At 42.7% G+C, this 22,641-nt stretch overlaps 1 protein-coding gene and 1 long non-coding RNA gene across 2 annotated transcripts in view; both read right to left on the bottom strand.

The window, feature by feature from the left end:
- Positions 1 to 161: 161 nt before the first annotated feature.
- On the bottom strand, positions 162 to 6,501 carry LOC132380531 (uncharacterized). The gene is made up of 5 exons (XR_009507805.1): positions 6,472 to 6,501; positions 4,193 to 4,236; positions 2,219 to 2,259; positions 974 to 1,081; positions 162 to 560 (listed from the first exon to the last, which is right to left on the bottom strand). It is a non-coding gene; the product is annotated as an uncharacterized LOC132380531 (long non-coding RNA).
- A 130-nt stretch (positions 6,502 to 6,631) lies between these two features.
- The window catches only part of LOC132380683 (carcinoembryonic antigen-related cell adhesion molecule 5-like), a 48,790-nt gene continuing 32,780 nt past the window's right edge, over positions 6,632 to 22,641 (bottom strand). Inside the window, exons 5-7 of the mRNA XM_059949669.1 lie at positions 16,838 to 17,131; positions 8,702 to 8,792; positions 6,632 to 6,686 (exon numbers count right to left, since the gene is read on the bottom strand). Of these exons, the coding sequence (XP_059805652.1) occupies positions 6,632 to 6,686; positions 8,702 to 8,792; positions 16,838 to 17,131 (440 nt within the window). The remainder of the gene's footprint in view (positions 6,687 to 8,701; positions 8,793 to 16,837; positions 17,132 to 22,641) is intronic.

Genomic DNA, 22,641 nt, shown 5'->3' with positions numbered 1-22,641 from the left:
ATCTAGAGTCCATCAAAAGCTTCTGTCCTTTCAAGCATCTCTCTCTCTCTCTCTCTCTCTCTCTCCCTCCTCTCTCTCTCTCTCTCTCTCTCTCTCTCTCTCTTCTCTCTCTCTCTCTCTCTCTCTCTCTCTCTCTCTCTCTCTCTCTCTCTCTCTCTCTCTCTCTCTCTCTCTATTTATTTATAGATAGCTAGCTATCTATCAATCCGATTATTGATTGATTGTTGAGATACATCGGTGTATAGGTCCTTCCTGTTTTATACATTGAAAGAGACAGCAAGAGAGAGTGAGAGATTCCCCCCTCCCTCCCTCGAGGGGCCTCAGACGGCTGCCCACACCGCCCGCTGTCTCGGTGTTTCAATATCGCGCGACATTTCAGTCTGTGACCTCGGTGAGGAATCGAGTCGTCTACCGGACCGCACCCCGACGGCGCACGTCGAAACATTGAAACATAGAGACATCGAAACCCCAGGTCGCTCGGTGAGTTCCGTCAGCGAGAACCCACCACCTATGAAGAAGCGTAGCTTGAGCTGCAGCTGTAGATCACGGACCCAAGTCACCTTGAAAAGAAATGACAGAGACACGAGAAGAGAAGTATTAAACTGTTTCGGACAGGTCCACAAAAACATCTGGCGCCATCTTTAGCTCCTCCCACTCCTATTGCCGAGAAGATGGGAAAGTGTGGCATTATCTATGGCGGTGTTGAATGGTGGGAAGGAATTTAAGAGTCAAAATAGTTAACCTTTTCCCCAGTTCGGTATATTTTTCAGTTCCCTTGAGAAACAATGAATGGAGGAATACGTCACCAGTCGGTAATCACATCGCAGGGCTGTCTGTTCAACAGAGTATCAGGAGGGTAAAACGAGATTTGCTCAGTTCACATACTTCAAAGCTGTTTGTAACCAGTAATTATTGCTAGGTAATATGGAGCAGTCTAAATTCCACTTGATCATTGTTTTGATCGGCACCTTACCTCCTGTGGACACATCGAATATCGAGAAGCTTGCTGTCCCTTTTACAGCTTGACGTCTGCATAGACCGTGCTATCATCGCCGTTGGTTTCAAAGCGTTTCTTCTTGCCCTGAGATGAATGATCAAATTCGTTAGTGAATAATTTCGATGTCTGTCTATCTGTTAACGGCTGAAAACTATTCTATTGACAGATGAACGTTTGGAACTAGCGGTAAGAACAAACTGCTCATCATGGGACTGAAATAAGATCTTTGAGCGCCACCTCAGCGCAGCGGTTAGCGGGACGGAATTACAGCTCAGGTTATCAGTGTTCGGAATTCAATTTCCTGCTCCGTCTGTAAGGAGTTTTTACGTACGCCCCGTGGACCGCGTGCGTTTTCTTTCGGAACCGCCGATTTCTCCCCACAGTCCAAAGGTACAGTATATCGGTTAGCAGGTTAATTGGTCATTGTAATTTTCCTGTATATGTCCAAGACTTAAATTGCTTGGCGGCGCGGCTTGATAGTCTGGAGGGCCCTGTTCGGCGCAGCATCGCGAAATAAACAAACAAGTAAATAAATCGATAACAAAATGTCTGAGCGCTGTTAATCACAGTTGCAGACGCTTAAGGCAGTGCAAGGTAATCGAGTTAAGATCAAAGTGGGTTCAGCTTCTTTTACGATCATATGAAAACATGACCCAATAAAATAGTTAACCCTCAGCTGTTAGCCTCACAGCCTTAACGTAAGAAACACATTATTTCTTACCTCCAAGAGCATCGCACATTAATATTTGAAATAGGGCAGAGAGTAATTATTGCAACAGAGGGTGTTTCAGTCAGGGGAAGCATATCATTTCCCCGTTATTGGAGAATATGTCACACTTTCCAGATATTAAGGATAGTCGGGTTGCGAATGTAAAGGATTTTCTGCACTTTAACCTTGACCCAGAAGAGCTGTCACCAAAAGATCCTGCGCATCAGTTCCTATAGATAGCGCAACCTTACGATGCAAAAAAAAATAAGCATCATTCGCAATCGAGTCACGTATAGATTACGTGCGTGATGACGCATGTCTCTCCATATAATTCACTTTTCCACGCTAGTATAATGCCCGATTCAAGTTTCGTTACAAAATAGAAAATGCCTGTTTATTTTAAAGTATAATGCTGAGAGAAACCTACTGGGCAATCCTAAGATGAATAGCCAACTGTCTGAAAGCGAGGACGTAAATCATAAATTATAACGAAAGGAGCATTTTCAACTCACTTTTTGATTTGTCCTTTGTGGTATTAACGTAAGCTCAGTGTCTGTACAAAATTAAAAACAAGAAATCATATATTATCGATATTTAAAACGCTACATTAAACATGTATAAAATCGTGGTTAGATGTGGCCCGTTGCAATTTCCAATTAAACCACAAACCTACACGGGAATTTTGAAGGACCTTAAAGAAAGGACGTACAAACTACAGGCGGACAGCGCCCGAGGTCTGAAGTGAACTGTGGACAAATGTGAGCGAGCTGCTTTCTGGAGTAGTTCGCTATGTCATGAACTGCTGTCTGGTCTATTTGGGAAACATTGCGTGCTCTGCTTGGCGGAGGTTACATACTCATTTGCGGTTTGCCATAAGGCAAAGGAGCAGAATAAGGCCATTAGGCCCCTCTTAGTTGCGCATCGTTTATGGTTGATTCATTTTTCCTCCCCATCCCATTCTCCTTTCATTCCGTAACCATTGACGCTCATCCTAATGAAGCTCCTGTGGTCACGATTGTTAGACCTGAGCTGAACCCCTGAACCTAGACGACAGGCGGATTACTTTTAGTCTGACCTCTACTCTGTGACCTGTTTTCAAAGTTGACGCTGCCAAGAGCCAAAGCATAAAGCGTTACCTCGAGCCAACATAGACCTGCTGATCATTGAGGCACGAAATTCTGCAATACCCATTTCAAGGTTGTGATCCTCTTGGAGGAGCCAACCAGAAAATGCCCCCATCATTCTAACTCTTTGCCTACTGCCAATCAGCCAGTATTTATATATTTATTTAATTTAGCATACAGCGCGGAGTAAGAGCCCTTGTTCATGTTGTACTTTTTTGTAATAGCACTGGTGCTACGTTCAGCACGCAGTCAACACCCATCTGAAAATGCAAGCAAACAGTATCCACTTTTTGCCTATCCTGCAGGTTATTTCCTCAAATAATCCCTAAAGATTTGTCAAGCTAAATTGCTTCTAAACGAAACCATGCCAGCTGCGGCCCACTTAATAATGTGCCTCCAAGTTTATAGAAAACTCATGCATAGTAATGCTTAACTCATGCTTAATCTGGCCAATCCCAACCACCAAAGTCAGGCTAACTGGTTATTCTAATAGAATAATTGAAGCAGTTGGGATGATGGCTCAATGCTGACTCAAAGACTGTAGCAAGATGGGGTCGAGGTGGGGGGAGGGAGGGAGGGGGAGAGGGAGGGAGAGGGGGAGGAGAGAGAGAGAGAAAGAGAGGAGAGAGAGAGAGAGAGAGAGAGAGAGAGAGAGAGAGAGAGAGAGAGAGAGAGAGAGAGAGAGAGAGAGAGAGAGAGAGAGAGAGAGAGAGAGAGAGAGAGAGAGAGAGAGAGAGAGAGAGAGAGAGAATGAATCTCTTTTCCCACCGCTCTTCGCGAGACGTTTGTATACTCTCCCCATGACCGTGTGCCCGAGTGCTCCGGCTTCCCCCCACATTCCAATGAAATACGGGTTAGTATGTTAGTTGATGACATCAGTGTAATTTTGGCGGCGCAGGCTCGTTGCAGCAGAAGAGCGTGTTACCGCTCTGTATCACGAAATAGACAAAATAAGCAAAGAGGTCATCTCAGAATAAACCGAATTATAAAGAGTCGAGTCGCAGAAGATATTCTGTAAAGGTCCTACTGAGTCTGATGAGCAATCACTACTATCTTTGTCGGGAGCAATTATATGGATTTTGTTAAGGAACCAGCTCTGCATGTAATATTCACGGTTTGTTTCAGAAAGGACAGACATAAATGTAGTTGAATATGAACGGCTACGGTTTAATCACAGGGTCAGCTTATTTGGGACAACTCTGAAAGAACAAAAAATAATAGAGCAAATTACCGAAATGCCTTTAATTTTTTGAGACGACTTGACGCCTAATTAGCCAAAAGTTAGTGGTTACGATGTGTTCCAATTAAGCGCAGGCCGCTGCATCGGGATTTCTACTATTCTAGATGTTACACAATACTTACATACGATGTCGTCACTGCCACCGTCGTTAGGAGGTGGAGCGGCTCTGAAAGGAACATAAATTTCCAAGTCAACTTATTTTATTTGAAAAATATTGCAAATATATTGAAGACAGTGGGAAAGAAATTGCAGGAGATCTTTCTGGTTGATATGTAGACAACTTTCCCAATAAGTGAGTTGTCCCAAACAGGACAGAGGTGATTAGACAAGAAAACCGTGTAATTCTGAACGTTTGCAGAAGAATGGAAGTGTGCTGCAGAATACAGCCGGCAGTAGACTTAAGTGCGTCACTGTTTGGAGTGCCCAAGTTTATCCTATCACTATGATGCAATGCAAAAAATTAGAGTACAGATATTGTCCAGACGAGCACGAGGGATGGAAAGAGCAAGGGAATGACAGTCCCTGTCAGCACACAGGTTTCATCAAGTACAAAGTGCCAGTTAATGATTGTTTATATTGTTTACTGTTGTGGTAAATGCATCTTATTATTTGTAATTTATTTGTGGCAATGTGGAATTTATATATGTTGTGCATGAGTTACAGTATATGTACTGTGCTGGGCACCTTGGACCGGAGGAACACTGTTTCGTTTCACGGTAGACATATACATGATTCAAATGACAATAAAATTTAACTTGAACTTGATTTGAACTTGGGATGGCACAGGGAATACACTCATCATTAGAATGTCAGGCTTGGAGAAATCTGATTTCTGACGATCGATGTAAGACCTTCATCGCTTTCAAAAATTAGAATCGAATGAGGAAACCGCATGACGGCCAGATGTGCACCATATCAGATCGAGGATGGGAGTGGACGTGGAAAGATTGTGGGTTTCAAAGTAGTGCGAAAGGGACAGGCGAGTGGGAGAGGTCAAAACGGTATTAAGAGGCAAATGGAGAGCAAAATGGATGATAAAAGGTGAAAGGATCCCACTAAGGTCTGAAAAAAATCAAAAAAAACTGAGAAGATAAATAGTGAGGAAAATCAGCAAGAATGAATCATGAATCATATTAGATCTATATGGTTTCGTATTGACATGTGCTCTTGTTTGTTTTCACGTTCCATGTGCTCCTGTCCCCGCTCCTTCCCTACTCCGGCCCCTGTATTACTGAGTACTCTGCCTCTCACCTGTTTCTCAATATTACCTGTTTTGCTGCCGCTTCTGTCTCATTGTGCTCCACCTATCATCTAGCTCTCTGTTTATTGCTCAGTGTATTTCAGTCCTCTGTTTTCACTTGTTTATTTTCAGATTGTGTCGGTGAATTTTCCTGAGCCTTTCCGGCATTCCTGTTTCCCGATTCAGGTTTTTGGATTTCTGTGGATGTTTTGATTTCTGCCGGAACCTTGACACCGACGGTACAATCTAGCCAGAATGGATCCAGTAGACCCTGGTCGTCTGAGGGCTGGCCTTGAACAACAGGGAGTGATGCTGGGCAGACACTAGAATCAGCTGGACTCCGCATTCAGTGCAGTGGAGTCACTTTCTGCCAACGTAGCCGATCTTCTGGCCCAGATTTAGAGCGCCCATCCACATTCTACGACTGCATCTTCCGCCCCGCCCCCTGCGTTCTCGCATACTCCTCCCGTCCAAAAGCCCCGTCTGCCTCCTCCAGAAAAGTACTTAGGTGAGCCCGGTACCTGCCGCTCTTTACTTTCGCAGTGCATCCTCATTTTTGAGTTACAGCCTACACCCTTTCCGACTGACCGAGCCAAGGTGGCCTATGTCGTCACTCAACTGTCAGGGCGCTGAAGCAGGGACCCAATCTCAGACCAATACTGTGCGCCCTGTGATATTTACTGAGTAGCAAATCTCGAGGTGCAAACAAAGGGCCGGAGTAGAGCAGGATCGTGGACAGGAGCACATGGGACATGAAAACGAACAAGAGAACATGGCAATACAGAACCACAGACTGACGGCTATGGGGAAAACGCACAAAAAGACAAATTTCAACTGGAGGTACTGACAGGTGTCCATCGTGTGCCAGCAGCATGACACAATATAAACGTTGAATCATACTTCTCTTTTGTCGTTCCTATCCCGCGGAAGCGCAAAAAGTGGGGCTAATGTGGAGCATGTGATCTATTTGGAGAAACGCTTTAGGGAGCTGCCACTGGGGACAATGATCAAACGGGGATTCATTTTCATAATATCACTCTACAACTGACACCCGAATATTGGATAAAAGTGTTCCGAGATGATGTTCAGAATTCTAAAACTTTCCCCATATTTCTATATGAATGTTATATCCATTTGCTTCTGCCGAAATCATGCTCTCACCTCAATTCTCTGGGGCCTCTGGACTTCCCTGAAAATTATAAGGAGATTTAAAAGAAGTTAAAAAACAGCACAGAACCATATAGAGAACAGCTTGCATGTGTGAACATTTGCAATTTCTGCTTTTTGGCACAGAATAAAATCCTGACCAAATCCACAACTGTCAGAAGAATACAAACATGGCCCCGAAGGTGAGAACGAGATTGAAAGTAAAACAACTAACAAAAAAGTGAAAACGAAAAGCGATAGAACATGACTTATCTACTAGGAGTTTGCCTTTAGATTTCAGGTAGAAAACCGACCGTCAGATATTGTGATCATCATAATCACAATTATGTGTCATAGTCTATCCATGACCATAATTGTTCTTGGTACATTTTTCCACAGAAATGATTTGCCATTGCATTCTTTACAAGATGGGTGACCCCGGCATGATCAAAACCCTTCTGAGATTGTCTACTTATTGTCAGGACTTGTAATATACATCATCCCCCATCACTCCCATGGTTTCAAGTGACCTGATCGGGGGTAGGGAGGCGCTAGGCAGATGATGATACAACTTGTTCAAAGGTGAGTTGCAGGCTAGCGGAAGGAAAGAGCACCGTCTCCACCTTTGATAGAGATGTGACTCAACCCCGCCAGCAACCCGTATCAGTACTGACACAATCGGACTCAGGATTTGATGAACTGGGCTTCGAAGTTACTGAAGCCAACCTGGGCGCACTGTTAATTTCCATGTCGTTATGAGGGGAGCGATAAAAATGTGGGGGGGGGGTGTGGAGAGGGTGGGAGCGAGAAAGAGAGAGAGAGAGAGAGAGAGAGAGAGAGAGAGAGAGAGAGAGAGAGGAGAGAGAGAGAGAGAGAGAGAGAGAGAGAGAGAGAGAGAGAGAGAGAGAGAGAGAGAGAGAGAGAGAGGAGAGTTGTGAGTGAGTGACAGAGAATCTACGAATGTGGGATAGCGAATGAACGTGTGTGTGTAAGCGTTTTATGCGTGTGTGTTGGAGATAGAGAGATCTGTATATTTTAGAGTTACAGTTTTTCCGTGCTATTGTGTATACAAAGTACGTAATGATGATGATGGAAGTATAGAAGTTAATGAACCGACAAAGCTATAGACACTCAAAAACGAAAACGGATCCAAGTGATGCATCTACCTGACAAGGATGTGACAAGTCTGGACACACGTGGCAATCGATTAAGGTGCCTACCACTTTCGGACTGACACTTTTCAAAAGATGATGTATGCATTTTGAAAATATAACGACTGAATGACTAGCTCGAGCTCAAATGCCATCTGTAAATTTGCTGATGATACAACCATTGTTGCCAGAATTTCGTATGGCGAGGAAAGGCTGTACAGGAGTAAGATATACCAGTTAGTTGAGCGGTACCGCAGCAACAATATTGCACTGAACGTCAGCAGGACTAAAGAGCTGAGCGTGGATTTCAGAAAGGGTAAGACGTGGGAACACAAACCAATCCTCATAGAGGGATCAGAAGGGAAGAGCGCGAGAATTCTGACTGGTTGCTTCACGGTCTGGTATTTGGGAGGGGGTAATGCAGAAGATTCAAGTAAGTTGCAGAAACCTGTAAAATTAGAGTCCTTTACTATGGGTACTGGCCTCCATTGTATCCAAGACGTCTTAAAGTAGCGGTGCCTGAGGAAGGTGGCGTCCATGATTAAGGACCCCCACCATCGAGGACATGCACACTTATCATTGTTACCGTCAGGAAGGAGGTACAGAAGCCTAAAGGCACACACTAAGTGATTCAGGGACAGCTTCTTTCACTGCCATCCAATTTCTAAAAGGAGAGTAAACACGTTATTTTTTATTTCTGTTTCTTTCCGCACTACTCATTTTAACTTAACTAATACACACACACACTTACTGTCATTTAGTTTCATCTCTATATTTAATTAATATATATTTCATTGTACCTTTGCCGTAAAGTTAGCAAATTTCACGACTCATGTCGGTGATATTAAATCTCGATCTGATTCTGGACTTCTACTCTTAAAGAGTGTAGGAATGGTCAAATTTATTTTCATCCTTATATTAAATGTCCTTAAAAGTCAACCATTTTTATTTCGCATGGCATTTCATAACCTTATGCCATTTTTGGCCCACATTTAGGCGATGTGAGATAGGCCTATGCAAGGGGAATTAAAGTGAGACAAAAATCTTCCTCTTGCCTGCTGTATAGTTGGCTCTTGTTCACAGGTGTCGCTTACCTTTTTTTCCAGCAGTAAACACCGAATACTCCAAGCATCAACAGAAGGGTCACAACAGATAAAGCTGGAATCCACGGCTGAATCGACTTTTCTGAAATAGATAAATAGGCGAGATTAAGTCAGGGTAGCAGTTGCAGACATATGCTTTTGGCAAGAATTCAGAAAAAGGTGCGTCATCTATTGAAAAAAATTCAAAATTGTCTACATTCCTATCCGAGATCGAATGTTAGTGCCGTTTCCACCGGGTTCTGTAGTTTACAAAGAACATGCTGAAATATTTGACATGCAAAACATAAACCTCTACTTTTCGGGTCATAGTTCAGTCCCAAAGGAGGCAAAATCTTAGAACATTTCATTATGGCTCACATGTCTCCAGTCATTTCAATAATGTGTTTGTTTAACTAAACTGAAGTTAGGTAGAAATGTTTGGTAACACGTTCTGAACTGCTGACAGTATCAAGAGCATATTGATATAATAACTACTGCATTATCAACCCAATAACAGCGCATCAGAGGAAAAGTCGTAGAAACGCGTAGGAAAGCTCAACGTAGATATCAAAGATGCATCACGTTACATGACTTAGACAGACAGCGGGCAACTGGCCCTTCTGGCCCTTCGAGCCTCACCGCCCTGCAGACCCTCGACAACCCCAATTAAACTCTGCACTGATCACTGGGCAACTTATATATATAACAAATTACTTGCCACAGTCTTTGCAGTGTGGCAGATAATTGGAGGACCCAGGGAAACACATGCATTCCATGGGGAGGACTTACAGAAACTCCTTACAGTGGTCGCTGGAATTGAACTCCGAACTCCGATGCCCCGAACTGAGATAGCGTCGCAGTAACAGCTACGCGACTGTGGCATGAACGGGAAGGAAAAGTGGCGGGGATGGATAGCAGATGAAACAGAGTGAAGCAGAGACGGAGGGCAAGATGGAAGTTGTAGTTATATGTGTAAAGCGATCTTACCCCTTGAAGAGTGAACTTCCCAATAATTTAAAGACCCTCAAGTTCAAGAACATGCCAGAATATCTGCCTGGACAGACCAATGGAACTGTTGTCTTCCCTGTCCGGTGCCTGCGGTATGATTTGACCGATTTCAGTTAAGCAAAATAAGTCACGTTCAATAATAATTTGAAAGGCATTTTCTCTCCTAATGACGCCTTTCTGGAAGAAGAAGTTTAGCCCTATGGTTGGTTTGAATGAACTTACCGCTTACAGATAGAAGCCTCAAACACTGCGTATATGTTAACCGTTTCATTTGCTAAATCTTTCTCCTGAAACGCCATTGGAAAACCTTCAATACCAGCACATCCTTTCTCAGAATTGCCCTCCAGTCCTAGACTCCCTCATTGTCGGAAAAAAATCCTCTTCATATCTTTTCTACCAAAACGTTCTGGTGATTTTAGGGGTAAATACTCTAGGTTTTATATATAATTTGTTATGAAGGACGAACAGCTCTGATGGGCAGAAGGGTTCAGAGTTGCCCATGTTCCCCCCCCCCCCCCCACCCCCCGGGAGAATCACACAACATTACTGTTGTTATGCTGCTCATGAGAGAGAGAGAGAGAGAGATGAGGAGGAAACCTGCAAGAACATCTGCTACTGATCAGAAAGGGGAGAGAGACTTGTTGACTCACCGTATTATGACTTCTGAGGGGGTTATTTATCTTGTACCATTCTGTTCATTAACATCCCTCAGTGGACAGCCGGAGTGCGCTGGTATGATGGACACAGTCATTCAAAATTTATTGATAGCTGAGACCCCGTGAGTAGGGATTAAAGTCAGGTATGGAGAGACACCCTTCAGAAACACCAGGAGACACGCTAGTGGACACTGATTGAGTGTTGGAACCCACGGGAAGGTGTGGGGCATCGGAGACCGGACCAGGAGACCTGTCAGTTAAACCGGCATTGTTTTAGCAAAGCCGGTGGGGACTTGTGTGTGTGTCCACTCTTGCCAGAGTGACGAGTGCACCACAGAAGAACTGTCTAGCTGAAGGACAGAGGGGTCATAACTGAATGACCATAACGACACGACGGATCAAGAACGTAAAGGAAGGTTTGACTGTTGTAGCTGTTACTCTCTCTCTCTCTCTCTCTCTCTCTCTCTCTCTCTCTCTCTCTCTCTCTCTCTCTCTCCAACGATTACAATACAACAACCATATCTACCTCAGCATGCATGAACTGAACTGAACTTTATATTCTACGACAATTCATTTACACCTAGACATCGATAGAGCTTGTTTATTATTGCTTATTATTATTCCTACACTTATAGGTTTATTATTGCTAACGTGTGTTATCTATATATTTGCATTATTGGTATTGATTTGCTTATTTTACTAATAAACAGTCTTGAATATAGTACCACCAGACTCCAACGGATTCTTCTTTCTCCGCTGGTTAGACACCCAGTTATGGGGTACATAACAATATAAAAAACGGATTAAATGTGGTTTGTGATGCTGGAAAACAAAGATCACGAGGACAGAAACGCCTAAGCAGAAAACTGCGGACGGTAATTATCGCAGACATTTATGAATATTGGATTTGAATTCGGAGCATGAGGGAGATTATAATAAGTAGGCCATAACACAGAACTTAGTTCGTGAATAGCGATGACAGCTTTCTTATAAATCTCCAGACAAACCAGGAAATTAGCTCCAAGTAACAGTTTCAGAAAATATAGAAAAGGCTTGACCCAAAAGCAGAATAGGGTAGACTGTTTAGCAACAAATCAAATCATCAGTAATAGACAAGGCACAATGGGGAGCAAAACAGGAGGGAACAGAAACTAAACCGAGCAAGCAACAGAGAAAACTTTAGGCAGAAAGAGTGAAGACGAGGAAAGGTGGTTTAGGCTGGATGGTACAGATGAGTGAACGAGCACTGTGGTTGAGAAGGGATTAAATAGATTGCAGATGATGAGCCTGGAACGAGTGGCGGGGTGGAGACTGGGCGTGGTATGCATTTGCAGATTGTAGAATGCGAGCGGGAGCAGACCTAATAGATATGGCATGGAAACCCATGAAAATAGCCTATCAAAACCTTGAATAGTTTTGGATTTCGCATGCTTTTTATCAGTCCAGAAAAAAAATACCACCCGATATATAATGAAACTTGGGAGAGTATAAGACTAAACAATAAGAAGTAAAATGGACGATGTTAAAATCCAGCTACAGATTGGTACGTAAAACTTGGTGGCCATCACTGCTCTTGGATAACAAATGGCTGCTACTGGGAGTTAAATGTCCAAGGATACGCGGTGTATAGGAAAAATATGTTTGTAGACAGAAAGGGTGGCATATTCCTGTGTATAAGAAATAATATTTAATCATTAGAAAGTGATGACATAGTTTCGGAAGGTGTAGAGTTTCTATGGTTGACTTAAGAAATAGCAAGGGTAAAAGGACCCTAACGGCAGCTGTATACAGGCCTTGAAACAGCAGCCAGGTTGTGGATTAGAAAATTACAGCAGGAGATCGAAAAGCCGTATCAGAAGAGCAATGTCATGATAATTGTTGGGAATTATAACATGAAAGTTTATTGGGAAAGCCAGGCGAGTACTGAACCTCAAGAGAGAGGAGAGAACTTACAGAATGCCTAACGGATGACGTTTTGGAACAGCATGTTGCTGAACCCATGAAGGGATCAGCTGTGCTGGATTGAGGGTTGTGCAATGATCTGGATGTGATAAGGGAGCTTAAAGTTAAAGAACTCTTGCTGAACAGTGATCAAAATACGATGGAGTTCACTTTGAATTTTGAGAAGGAGAAACAACATTCCACTGAGTCGGTACTTCAATGCAATAAAGGACATTACAACGACATGAGAGGGGAACTAGCTTGGAAAGAGACATTAGCAGGAATCAATGATTGGAATTACTGCGAAAAAAACCTTGTATACCGGAAATTCAAGAGTCTCAGGGAAGTGCAGTATGTGCAATAAGAATTACGACTGAGAAGGTTCTCAGGAAGCTTAATGGTCGGTGGGTGGAGAAATCAGCTGGACCTGATGGAATACACCCTTGGGTTCTGAACGAAGTAGCAGGAGATATTGCGGAGGCATTAGCAATCATCTTTCAAGAATCGATAGATTTTGGCATTGTACTGGATCACTAGAATATTGGAAATGTTACATCGCAACTTAACAGAGGTGGGAGACAGCAGAAAGGAAACTATAGACCTGTTAGCCCAACATCAGTGGTTGGGAAGTTGTTGGAATCGATTGTTACGGATGAGATTCCGGAATACCTGGAAGCACATGACAAGATAGGCCAAAGTCAGCATGGTTGCCTGAAATTTGTGAAGAAATTATAAGCAGGGTAGACAAAGGAGATGCAGTAGAATTGGTGTACTTGAATTTTCAGAAGGCCTTTAATAAAGTGCTGCACATGAGCCTGCTTAGCAAGATAAGGGCCCATGGCAACATAGAAACATAGAAAACCTAGAGCACAATAGAGGCCCTTCAGCCAACAAAGTTGTGCCGAACATATTCCTACCTTAGAAATTACTGAACTTCCCCAGAGCCCTCTATTTTTCTAAGCTCCATGTACCTATCTAAAAGTTTCTTAAAATACCCTATCGTATCCGCCTCTATCACTATTGCCGGTATCCTATTCCACGCACTCACCACTCTCTGAGTAAAATTCTTACCCGTGACATGTCTGTACCTACTCCACAGCACCTGAAACCTGTGTCCTGGTGGCAACCATTTCGCCCCTGGGAAAAGGCCTCTGACTATCCACACGATCAACGCTTCTCATCATCATATACACCTCTCTCAGGTCACCTCCCATCCTCCGTCGCAACAAGGAGAAAAGACCGAGTTCACTCAATCTGTTTTCATAAGGCATGCTCCCTAATCCAGGCAACATTATTGTAAATAACCTCTGCACCTTTATTGTGGCTTCCACGTCATTCCAGTAGTGAGGCGACCAGAACAGTGCAGAGTACTCCAAGTGGTGTTTGACTTGGTTCCTATATAGCTGCAACATTACCTCTCGGCTCCTAAATTCAATTCCACGTTTAATGAAGGCCAATACACCGTATCTCTTCTTGAACACCGCGACAACCTGCGCAGCTGTTTTGAGCGTCCTGTGGACTCGGACCACAAGATCCCTCTGATCCTCCACACTTCCAAGAGTCTTTCCATTACCTTTACTATATTCCGCCTTCATATTTGACCTACCAAAATGAACCACTTCACACATGTCTGGGTTGATCTCCACCTTCCAGTTCTCAGCCCAGTTTTGCATTGTATTAATGTAATCCTCTGACAGTCCACACTATCCACAACACCTACAACCTTTCATTGCTGGAATTACAGGGCAGTTGTTAGGATGGATCGAGTATTGGCTGCTTGGCACACAACAGAAAGTGAGAATAAAGGGATCCTATTCTGGCAGGCTGTCGGTTACCTTTGGAGTTCCACAGGCGTCTGTATTGTGACCACTGCTCTGTAAGATATATGTCAATGATTTAAACTATGGGATTAATGGATTTGTGGCTAAATTTTCCGCTGATACAAAAACAGGTGGAGGAGTGGGTAGTGTTGAGGAAACAGAGAGCCTGCAGAGAGACTTAGATAGTTCAGGGGAATACGCAAAAACGTGGCAAATGAAATATAATGTTGGAAAGCGTATGGGCATGCACGTTGGTGGAAGAAACAAACTGGCACTCAATTATTTAGATGCGAATAGAATTCAAAATGCAGAGATGCAAAGAGACTTGAGAGGTCTTTTGCAAGATACCCTAAAGATTAACCTCCAGGTTGAGTCGGTGGTGAAGAAGGCGAATGCAATGCTGGCATTCATTTCTAGAGGTATAGAATATAAGAGCAGGGATATGATGTTGAGGCTCTATAGGGCACTCGTGGGAACACATTTGAAGTATTGTGTGCAGTTTTTGGCTCTTTATTTTAGAAAGGATATATTGTCATTGTCGAGGGTTCAGAGACGATTCACGAGAATGACTCCACCAATGAAAGGGTTACCGTATGTAGAACGTCTGGCAGCTTTTGGATGGTATTCCCTGGAGTTCAGGAGAATAAGGACCGCTCTCATAGAAACTTTCCGAATTGTAAAAGTCCTCGACAGATTAGATATGGCAAAATTATTTTCCATAGTAAGGGAGTTTTGAACATATGGGCACGAAGTCAGGATTCAAGTACGTCCATTTAGAACAGAGATGCGGAGAAATTACTTTAGTCAGAGTGTGGTAAATCTATGGAACTTGTTGCCACTGCGGTTGTGGAGGCCAGGTCATTGGGTACAGTTAAGACAGAAATAGATAGGTTTTTGATTAGCCAGGGCATCAATGGGTATGGGGAGAATGCAGGGGAGTGGGGATGTCTGGAAGAGTAAGATCAGCTCATGATTGAATGGCGAAGCAGACTCGAAGGGCCGAACAGCCTACTTCTGCTCCTGTATCTTACGGTCTTATAGGATCTTCCAACATTTCCCACGAGAATTCCTCTCCATTAACGGTAAACGCAACGAGAAATCAGTGAGGGTTAAGAGGTGAAATAATCTTTTACAACTGTATATTTATAATTATATGCGGCTCAATTTGCTCACTGGAGCAACAGATGCTATGTCATTGGTTCTTTACGCAACCGGGGAACATCTGAATAGCAAAGTTGCAAACATCAGGGTGTTCTTTGTCGACTACTACTCGCCATTCTATACCATCATCCGTATTAAACTAATCAATAAACTTCAAGACCTTGACTAAAACACCTCATTGTGCAATTGCATCCTCGATTTTCTCACTTGCAGATCCAAGTTAGTTCAGATTGGCAACAATATCGCCTTCATGAACTCAATCAGCATTGGGGTTGCACTACTTATTTTACACTTATGAATATATGGCTAAACACAGCTTCAATGCCGCATTCAAGTTTGCTGACGACACCACCGTTAAAGGCTGAATGAAAGGTGGTGACGAATAAGCATACAGGACAGAGATTGAAACTCTGGTTGAGGCTTGCCATAGCAGCAAACTCTTAAACAATATGATCAAAATTAAAGAGCTGAATATTGACATTAGGAGGAAGAACCCAGAGCTCTATGAGCCAGTCGATGACAGACAGAGCTGGAAAAAAATCAGCAATGTTACATGGCTCGGTGTTGTTATTTCGGAGGAGCTGTACGTGTCCAGCGCGTGACTTTAATTACGAAGAAAGCACGGCAGCGACTCTACTTCCTTCGGAATTCGCGAAGATTCGGCATTACATCTATAACTTAGACGACCGCCTATAAATATGTAGTGGAGTGTATATTGACTGTGTACATTGCAGCCTGGCATGGAAACGCGAATTACTTGAATGGAACATTCTACAAAAAGTAATGGATATAGCCCAGTCCATCAGTTGTAAAGAACACTCCACCACTTAGCACATCAGCACAAAGAGTTGTCGCAGGAAAGTAGCATCAATCATCAGGGACGCCGCTATCCAGTACTTGCGTTCTTCTCGGTGCTGCCATCAGAGAAGAATTTACTGGACCGTTAGGATTCACATCACCAGCTTCAGGATCAGTTATTATCCTTCAGCTTTTAGGCTCTTGAACTAAAGGGGAGAACCGCAGTAGATCATTTACCACGTCAATGAAATATTCCCACAAAATCTAGACTTACTTTCAAACACTCGTCATCTCCTGTTCTCGATGTTTATTGCATATTTATGTATTGCTAGTTTTATTTCTTTCTTTTTGTATTTGAAATTTGTTGTCTTTTGTGCCTGGTTTAGTGCCCACATTGGCGAGGTCTTTCATGGAATCTATTATGGTTATTGTTGTACTTTGGATTCGTTGAGTATGCCCGCAGGAAAGTGCATCTCAGGGTTGTATATCGTGTCATATACGTACTTCAACAATAAACTTACTTTGAACTTTAAAATTCGAATACTGACCAGTATGTCTGAATATCTGCAAAATATGATTCGAGGGGGAAAACGGAAAAGTTGAAGAAGAATGCATATTCGGTTGTGCTAGGCAAACTTCAAAACAACATGAATGTGAATTGATATTTTGTTTGCTCTAAAATAGACAGGAACTCCCTAACGAAATACTTTTGCCCCAATTGTGTGCATTTCTCAGCTGGTTGAATACGAAAGCAAAACACTCACCCACCACTGTTAACTTTATTCTGTCGCTTTCTCTTGAGGATATGTTTCTACCGGACATCGTGCACCAGTAAATACAACTGTATTGGCTCGATGCATCACCTCCAGTCGCGATGGTGAACGTCGCGCTGCCTTGCTGTGATGGTTCTTTCTTTACATATTGTTGGTTGTTGTATAGGTGAAAGGTGCCATCGCAATGTACCGGATCAGTTATCTGACATGTTAAAATGACCGATTCTTCTGTCAGATAGACCTTGTCTCCTCGATCACTTGATATTTGAGGTTTCGGTGGCTGAGCTGGAAGGAAAGAAAATAAATTCATTCAGACTGCTGACAAGCGGACGGAATCAAAATTCTGACTAACTCCGTGCAAACCCCGTTCTGTGCAGCTACTTACCTCCCATTCCTAATTCCCATTATTTAACACCCAGCCCTCTTCTGACGTTTTCTATGTATAAGGAACTTTCTAGAGGCAAAAGGTGACGTCTGTCTGTCTGTATGATTGAACGAAAGAGCTACTAAATATAAGTTAAAGATATTGATTTGCTGGATACGATTTGGATGATAAGAGGTGAAGTGGAGCAGCAATGTTGCGGATGATACCGAGATTGGTAGTGTAGTGGACAACGAGAAGGACTATCATAACATGCAAGGGGATCTGGACCAGTTGGGAAAATGGGCTGAAAATGTTAGACAGATTTTAGTGAGAGTTGATGCAGTTCGATATGATCAATCAGGATAGGTTTTACACAGGGGTAACTGAAGAAAGCGGTGGAAGGAAAAATATTGAAATGTAGGGGAATAATTCATAGAAAACAGCGTTATAGCTTGAAAGCGTAGTAAATAATGATTTTGGCACATTGGGTTTCATAAGTCAAAAGACTGAGTACTTGAGATAAGATATTATATTCAAGACGTTTTAGAACTTCGTGAAGCTAAATTTGGAGTTTGGTTGCCAAAAGACAAGATACCCAAAAGAACACGTTAAAAAAGACAGTTAAACGCCCAATGTGCAGAGAGAAGGAAAGAAATCATGCAAACAATAATGCAAGCAAATAACTGTGACACGCAACTATTTCAGCAAACCTAGATATAGGAACATAAGACATGGGATCAAATTGAGATCATTCCACCTATAAGATCTGCTCCACCATTCCATAATGGCTGACTTATTATCTATCGTTCTTAACGCTGTTCTCCTCGTTTTCCACCCCAGCCTTTGACTTCCATACTAATAATGAACCTACAGTTTCCATTTAAATATACCCAGTGACGACCTCCAGAAACTACAGTGGAAATGAATACCACATTCTTCACCATCTAAAAGCAGAACTTCCTCCTCATCTCTCTTCGAAAGGACCATCCTTCCATCCGACCTGCGTCTTCTGATCTCTCACACTATGGGGAACATCACGTCCAGTCTAAGTAGACCTTTCAAAGTCCAAAGTCTTTTAAAGAGACTGCACAAACTTCATTTATTTTTACGCACCAGTGAGTAGGGTCCAGAGCCTCAAACGCTAAGTATACGTTAAGACTTTCATCTGTTCTGTCTTTCCCTTGAAACGCTATTTGGATCGTCTCGAATCCCAGCTCATCCTTTCTCATATTTGCACTCCAGTACTAGACTCCCCCACTATAGGAAAGATCGTGTCCATAGCTAATCTATCAGAACGTGCCTGAGATTGTAAGCGGTAAATTTTATAGATCACCAAGATAAAATGCAATTTAGTGTGGCTTGTGATGTTGGAAAACAAAGATCACGAGGACAGAATCACCAAAGCAGAAGATTGCGGGTGGCAATGAACGCAGATACTTATGAATATTAGATTTAAATTCTGCGCATGCGGAAGATTTAACATGAACAGTCCATAAACCAGTAATGCAGCTCCTGAATAGTGATAGAAGCTTTTTTGTAATTCTCCGGGCAAACCAGGACATTAGCTCAAAGTGACACTGTCAGAAAATATAGTGAAGACCTGACCCAAAAGCACAGTAGGGGAGACAGTTAGGCAACAAACGAAATCATTATTAATAGACAAGTCACCATGAGGAGCAAAGCAGGAGAGAACAGAAACTAAACACAACAGGCAGCAGGGTAAACTTTACGAAGGAAGAATGAAGAGGAGAAATACCGTTTGAAGCTAGATGGTACGTGAGTGAAGAAGGGCTGGGGGAGATAATGGATTATTAAGGCTGCAGGTGATGAGCCTGTAACGAGTGGCAGATGAATCCTATTGGCTGATTGGAGACTACGCGCCATCTGCTTTTGCAGGCTGGGTAATGTGAGCACAAGCGGACCTGATAGATATGGCATGGATGTGTTAAAGTAGTCCATGGAAATCTTTAACAGTCTTGGGTTTCGCATGCTTTTTAACAAAATCCGGGAAAAAAGATACAACGACATATATATGATGAAAGTTGGGATATGATCTTCCAGAATTTCCCTCTATTTCAATGTGAGGAGTAATGTGGGGAAGGTTGACGAGCTGAGGACGTAGATTGACACGTGGAATCATGACATTGTAGCCATTAGTGAAACCTGACTTTAGGAGGGGTAAGACTGGCAGCTTACTGTTCCAGGGTTCCGATGTTTCAGAAGTGATAGAGGCGGAGGGGAAGTATGAGATGGGGGGGGGGGGGGTGGCATTGCTAGTCAGGGAAAATGTTACAGCAGTGCTCCGGCAGGACAGATTGGAGGGCTTGTCTGCCGAGGCCATATAGGTGGAGCTGAGAAACAGGAAAGGTATGAGCACATTAATGGGGTTGTATTATAGACCACCCAATAGTCAGCGAGAATTGGAGGAGCAAATTTGCAGAGAGATAGTAGACAATTGCAGGAAACATAAAGTTGCGATAGTAGGGGATTTTTATTTTCCACGTATTGATTGGGACTTCCATACTGTTAAAGGTCTAGACGGGTTAAAGTTTGTAAAATGTGTCCAGGAAAGTTTTCTAAGTCAATATATAGAGGAAGGAAAATTAGATCTCCTATTAGGAAACGAGTTAGGACAGGTAACGGAAGAGTGCATAGGGGAACACTTTGTTTCCAGTAATCATAACACCGTTACTTTCAACTTGATCATCGATAAAGATAGATATAGTCTTCGGGTTGAAGATATAAAGTCGGAAAAGGTCAAACTTGAAGAAATGGGAAACGCGTGAATTGGGACAGGTTGTTCTCTGGCAAGGATGTCGTTGGTAAGTGGGAGGCCTTCAAAGGAGAAATTTTGAGAGAGCAGAGTTTGTATGTTCCTGACAGGATTAAAGGGAAAGTGGATAAGAATTTAAGGAACCTTTGTTCTCTAGGGATATTGGAACTCTGATAAAGAAGAGATGTATGACATGTATATAAGCAAATAAGGCATTTGAGGAGTATAAAACTTCCAAACAATGCTTAAGAAAGAAATCAGGAGAGCTAAAAGAAGGCATAAGGTAGCTTTGGCAGTCAAGGTGAAGGATAATCCAAGCAGCTTCAACAGATATATTAAGAGCAAAAGGATAGAAAGGAATAAAATTGGGCCTCTTGACGATCAGAGTGGTCGGATATGTATGGAACCAAAAGAAATGGGGGGGGGGGGGATCTTAAATGTTTTCTTTCACGTCTGTATTTACTAAGGAAACAGGTATGGAGTCAATGGAAAAAAGGCAAACAAGTACTGAGGTCATGGAACCTACACATATTGAAGAGGAGGAGGCGCTTGCTATTTTGAGGCAAATCAAAGTAGATAAACACAAAGGACCTGACAGGTCCCTTGGAACTTGAAGGAGACTAGTGTTGAAATTGCAGGGGCCCTGGCAGATATATTTAAAATGTTGGTATTTACGGGTGAGGTGCCGGAGGATTGGAGGATACATCATGTTGTTCCATTGTTTAAAAAAGGCTCTAAAAGTAATCCAGTAAATTATCGGCCGGTAAGTTTGACGTCGGTAGTAGGTAAATTATTGAAATAACTATTAAGAGATAGGATGTACAAGTATTTAGCTAGTCAGGGACTTAGTAGGGAAAGTCAAAACGGCATTGTGCGTGGTAGGTCATGTTTAACAAATCTATTAGAGTTTTTCGAGGAGGTTACAAGGAATGTGGATGAAGGGAAGGCAGTGGATGTTGTCTACATGTACTTCAGAAAGGCCTTTGACAAGGTCCTACATGGGAGTTTAGTTAGGAAGATTCAGTCTCTATGTATACATGGCGAGGTAGTAAATTATATTAGACATTGGCTCAATGGGAGAAGCCAGAGAGTGGTAGTGTAGGATCTCTTCTCTGAGTGGAAGCCTGTGACTAATGGTGTACCACAGGGATGAGTGCTAGATCCATTGATATTTATCATCTAGATCAATGATCTAGATGATAATGTGTTTAATTGGATCAGCAAAGTTGCTGATGATACAAAGAATTGAGGTGTAGTGTGTAGTCAGAAAGGTTTTCATGCTTGCAGAGGGATCTGGACCAGCTGGAAGATGGACAGAACAATGGCAGATGGAGTTTCATACAGACAAGTGTGAGGTATTGCATTTTGGAAGGAAAAAACAAGGTAGAACATACAAGGTAAATGGCAAGACAGTGAGGAGTGCAGTAGAACAGAGGGATACAGATCCCTCAACAGATATAGATTTAGGATACAGATACAAAATTCCCTAGAAGTTACGTCACAGGTACATAGGGTAGTAACGAGAGCATTTGGTACATTGGCCTTTATAAATCAAAGTATTGACTATAGGAGCCGGAATGTTATGGTGAGGTTGTATAAGCTATTGGTGAGGCCGAATTTGGAGTACTGGGTGCAGTTCTAGTCACCAAGTTACAGGAAGGATATTAACAAGGTTGAAAGAGTGCAGAGAAGGTTTACAAGGACGTTGCTGGGACTTGGGAAGCTGAGTTACAGAGAAAGGTTGAATAGGTTAGGACTTTATTCCCTGGAGCGTAGATGAATGAGGGGAGACTTGAGAGAGGTATATAAAATTATGATGACTATAGATAGAGTGAATGCAAGCAGGCTTTTTACGCTGAGACTAGGGGAGAAAACAAAACAGAGGACATGGGTTACAGGTGAAGGGGGAAAAGTTTAAAGGGAACACTGGAGGGGCTACTACACACAGAGAGTGGTGTGTGTGCGGAATGAGCCGCCAGATGAATTTGTAAATGTGGGCTCACTTTTAACATTTAGGAAAACTTGGACAGGGTCACGGATGAGAGGTGTATGGAGCGATATGTGCCAGGTGCAGCTCAGTGGGACTAGGCAGAAAAATGTCTCGGCACAGCCAAGAGGGGCCAAAAGTCCTGCTTATGTGCTGTTTAATTCTATGGTTCTATGGTCATATGGAGAATAGCCCTCCAATCATAGTGAAAGCAAGGAGAGAGCAACGAGGGTTAAGAGGTGAGATATTCTTTTGCAGCCTTGATTTTCAGAAGGCATTCGATAAGGTGCCACATAGGAGATTGGTGAGTAAAATCAGAGCTCATGGCTTTGGGGGCAGGGTTTCAACATGGATAGAAAACTGGTTGCCAGATAGAAAGCAAAGGGTAGCAGTGAATCGATGTTTCTCGGACTGGCTGGAGGTGACTAGTGGGGTACCACAGGGCTCTGTATTGGGACCACAGCTCTTTACGATTTATGTCAACGATTTAGATGAGGGCATTGAAAACTATATCAGCAAGTTTGCTGACGATACTAAACTGGGTGGCAGTGTGATATGCGAAGAGGACGTTAGGAGAATACAGGGAGACTTGGATAGGCTGGGTGAGTGGGCAGATACTTGGCAGATGTCATTCAATATGAATAAATGTGAAGTTATCCACTTTGGAAACA

This window comes from Hypanus sabinus, chromosome 24 (assembly GCF_030144855.1).
Source record: "Hypanus sabinus isolate sHypSab1 chromosome 24, sHypSab1.hap1, whole genome shotgun sequence".
NCBI classification, from domain to species: domain Eukaryota; kingdom Metazoa; phylum Chordata; class Chondrichthyes; order Myliobatiformes; family Dasyatidae; genus Hypanus; species Hypanus sabinus.
Note: the sequence above shows the minus strand (reverse complement) of the source record. Positions and strands in the feature narration are given on the sequence as shown.